At 63.4% G+C, this 3,718-nt stretch overlaps 1 protein-coding gene across 1 annotated transcript; it reads right to left on the reverse strand.

Moving 5' to 3' along the window:
- Window positions 1–1,848: 1,848 nt before the first annotated feature.
- SSTR5 (somatostatin receptor 5) lies at window positions 1,849–2,943 on the reverse strand. Its single transcript, XM_023746043.1, has one exon. The coding sequence runs from the start codon at window positions 2,941–2,943 to the stop codon at window positions 1,849–1,851; it is 1,095 nt and encodes a 364-aa protein (XP_023601811.1).
- Between the last annotated feature and the right edge of the window lie 775 nt (window positions 2,944–3,718).

Below are 3,718 nucleotides of genomic sequence, written 5' to 3' on the forward strand. Positions count from 1 at the left end.
ACCCCACATGGAGGAGCCGCCCCCACTCCTTGGAACTGATCCCAGGAGTGGGGGAGACTCAGCCTGGGTCCCTCACGGCAGCCAGGTCCCCACACCCAACAACCACGGAAGGAGCTGACCCCCAGCCCCCACCCTCAGAGGCCAAATTCAGATCCTGCCCCTCCCAGGAAGTGAGAGGGGCTGCCCCTGCCCAGCCCCAGGCAAAGGCCCATCAATTCTTTTAATCCCTATTGTTTACACCTTCCACGATGGCACCATCTAAGTGCCCACCGATCACTTCTGGCTGGTGTTTGCCCACCCCCGTCCTGCCTCCTCCGATCCACGAGCTCTGATTTGCATTGGCTTCTTGGCTCCGGACACAATATTTGCTTTGGGAAAGAGTCAAACCTTTATTCTCTAATTTATTCAGGAGAGTGGTTGTCAAACACCAGCGCCCTCATTGCACCGCCGTGTTTCCCGGGTTTGGCCTCTGTCTGGGATCGGAGGGGTCGGTGGGGAGGCCCAGCAGTGCTGTCTGGCCTTTCCCTGCCCAGCACAGCTCCCCCTGCCCCTTGTGCCCTCCTGAGGTCGGGTTCCTGCTCTGGGCTGACAGAAGCTCGAGTGAGGTGGCACTGGCAGGGGGTCTGCTGGTTGAGTCAGCCCTGTACCCTGGTCCTTTTCCTTCCAGCCTTGCATAGAGGCCAACGGCACCAGAACCCCAGCAAGGCTCGGGCAGTCCTCCCTGGGACCCCGTTGTGGGCCTGGAATAGGGGGAATTGCTGGTACTTCTGGAGGGTCGATGGGGCCACTCTCGTCTGGGGGATGCGGAATTCCTCAGGGGCCTGGCATTTGCTGGCATTTGCATCTACCCACACAGCCTTCCTAGGCCGGCTGCTATTTGCACTGAGAGGCCGCTCCCCGCACTGCTGTCTGGATGTTTCTCCTCTTCTGCTTTCATCCCCCTCCCTCTCCAGCCCAAAGCCCCTGCTGTGAGCAGGAGAGCTAGAGGTTCCATGTCCTCACTGGCCCCTCCCAGGACAGCCCCTCCCAGTGACCTAGGCCCCCTGCACTGAGCCCCTCTGGACACCTGTGCCCCCACCCACAAACCCAGAAACCTGGGGCTGACAGTCCACCCCCAACCTCGGCTCCTCCCTCTCCCTCTGTACTTGCTGCCTTCCCCACCCAACCCCACCATGGAAGCCATGGCTCCGCCCCTCGCTGCCCCCAGGGGACTGTGGGTAGCAGGAAGGGAGGTGCAGCAGCAGGGTGGGCCAGCTGCAGTCTCCTCTGGCATCCATCACCCTTTGTCACTGCCCGGGGCATTTGCAGCTTCTGTTCTTCACACCTGCCATGTCCAACGTCAACAAGCTCCCAGGAGCCGGGAGCCGGGGGCACAGGCCAGAAACCAGCACAGCGGAGTCTTTAATTTCATGGTGTAGCACTTGACACTGACCAGGTGGCTGACCAGGTGGCACTGGGCTGACAAGAGAGTGGAGGCTAGGGGGGTGGGGCTGGTCACCGTCTCACACTCATGACCACTCCCCTGGCCTGGGAGGCTAACACAGGCTAGGGCAGGACCAGAGGGTCGAGATGCCCTGACCATTGCCTGCAACCCCTGGGCCTCTGCCACCCACCCCCTAAGGCCCCGTGACCCCAGCTTGCCCAACAAGAGCAGGCAGGTGGAGTGGCAGCTTGTCACGGCAGGACCACCCACAGCCTCATTCCAGACAGCTGCCCTCACGCCTCGGAGAGTATTCAGGCTGCTGGGGAGCACCTCAGCAGGTCCCTGAATCTCAGGGAAGGGCTCGGCCCAGCAGGAAACCCAGACCAGGCAGGGCAGGGGTGCCGGGCGTGGCCCATCAGCACCCCTCACAACCTACTGGTCTGCATGAGCCCGTTGGCCTCTGAGCTGCATGCAGCCAGCGTGGCCTCCTGTAGCCGGCTGCTCTTGTCGGGCCGCGGCTCCGTGGCATCCACGTCCTCGGTGCCATAGCCCTTTCGGAAGCACAGAACCTTCCGGAAGCTCTGGCGGAAGTTGTCAGAGAGGAAGCCATAGAGCACAGGGTTGGCACAGCTGTTGGCGTAGGACAGGATGACCACGAAGAAGTAGACGCCCGCGGCGGCGGGCTCCTCGGGCAGGACGATGGCCAGGTTGACGATGTTGATGATGAAGAAGGGCAGCCAGCAGCCCACGAACACCAGCACCACCACCACCACCATGCGTGTCACCTTGCGCTCCGAGCGCCGCCGCGTGGAGCCCACGCGCACGCCGGACGCCTTCACCTTCACCACGATGAGCAGGTAGCACAGGCAGATGACCAGCAGCGGCCCGAAGAAGCCCAGGACGGACGTGTAGATGATGAAGACGGCGCCCCACAGGCCCACGGGCTCCGGCCAGCTGAGGTTGCAGGTGTCCCAGCCCTCCTGGATGTCCGCGAAGACCACCAGGGGCAGAGACATGAGCAGCGAGAAGGCCCAGACCGCGGCACTGGCCAGCTTGGCCACCCGTGGGCGGCGCCACTGCGTGGAGCGGATGGGGTGCACAACGGCCAGGTAGCGGTCCACGCTCATGATGGTCAGGCAGAAGATGCTGGTGAACTGGTTGATGCCGTCCAGCGTCATCACCAGGCGGCACAGCACGGGGCCAAAGGGCCAATAGGAGACGGCGTTCTGTGTGGCCAGGAAGGGCAGGCCCAGCATGAGGAGCACGTCGGCCACCGCCAGGTTGAGGATGTAGATGTTGGTGACGGTCTTCATCTTGGCGTGGCGCAGCACCACGTAGATGACCAGCGTGTTGCCGCCCAGCCCCACCACGCACACCAGCAGGTAGAGCACCGGCACCACCACCGCTCGGGCCCCCGGCGAGGATGCGGGCCCCGCCATCGTCCCGTTCTCCCCGCCGCCGCCGGTGGCCGCTGAGGTGTTCCAGCCGGCTGGTCTGGAGGTGGGGAACAGCGGCTCCATCGCCACCGAGGGCAGGGCACTGTCCTCTCTGCAGGAGCAGAAGGAAGGATGCTGGCAATTAATCGGACAGCCGGGCCCTTCCTCCCCCCGGCCCCGCCCGCCTGCCCCAGGAGGCGCAGGATTACCCCACGTCGCAGGGTAAACACGATTACTCATGTTCAACTTGGCTGGGAATCACATTAAGCAAATTGTTTGGAAAACAAGCCCGGAGAGGAAGGAGCGGGGAGATAGCTGCCGTGAGCGGAGACATGGACATGTCGTCCGATGATACTGCAATGACTCGCAGAGACCTCACCACCCCCACGCCCCCCACCTCCCTGGATGGTTCCCGGAGCCTGAGGCCAGCCCCTCTCCCTGCAGCAGCACCACGACCCCACCTCACAGGTAAGGGGCTGAGTATGGCAGGTGTCACCTCCTCGAGGACTTTCAGGGACCCTCCTCAGGGACAGAGGGAGTAATTAGCCGGCCCAGACATCGCTGGGCACGGCAAGTCCCTCACACCCAACCGGTGCCACCTGGAAGTGCAGCAACGCCTGCCGAGCCCTGCTCTCCAGGGTGACCCCAAAGCTGAACTCTGGGTGACACTGTCCCCTGGTAAGCGGCACCCGTGCCCCCGCGGCAGAGCCCCAGCCACGTGGTCCAAGAGGAGATGGTTTCCCTGCCCCCACAGCTGCCAGCCAGCCCACTCGCTGCAGCACGGATGTCACTCTGTGCAGGAAATGGCCCGAGAAACCGCTGTACAATGTGCTAGCATCGCGGCCGCGAGGGACACACT

The sequence above is a fragment of the Myotis lucifugus genome, unplaced genomic scaffold, assembly GCF_000147115.1.
Source record: "Myotis lucifugus unplaced genomic scaffold, Myoluc2.0 scaffold_622, whole genome shotgun sequence".
Taxonomy (NCBI): Eukaryota; Metazoa; Chordata; class Mammalia; order Chiroptera; family Vespertilionidae; genus Myotis; species Myotis lucifugus.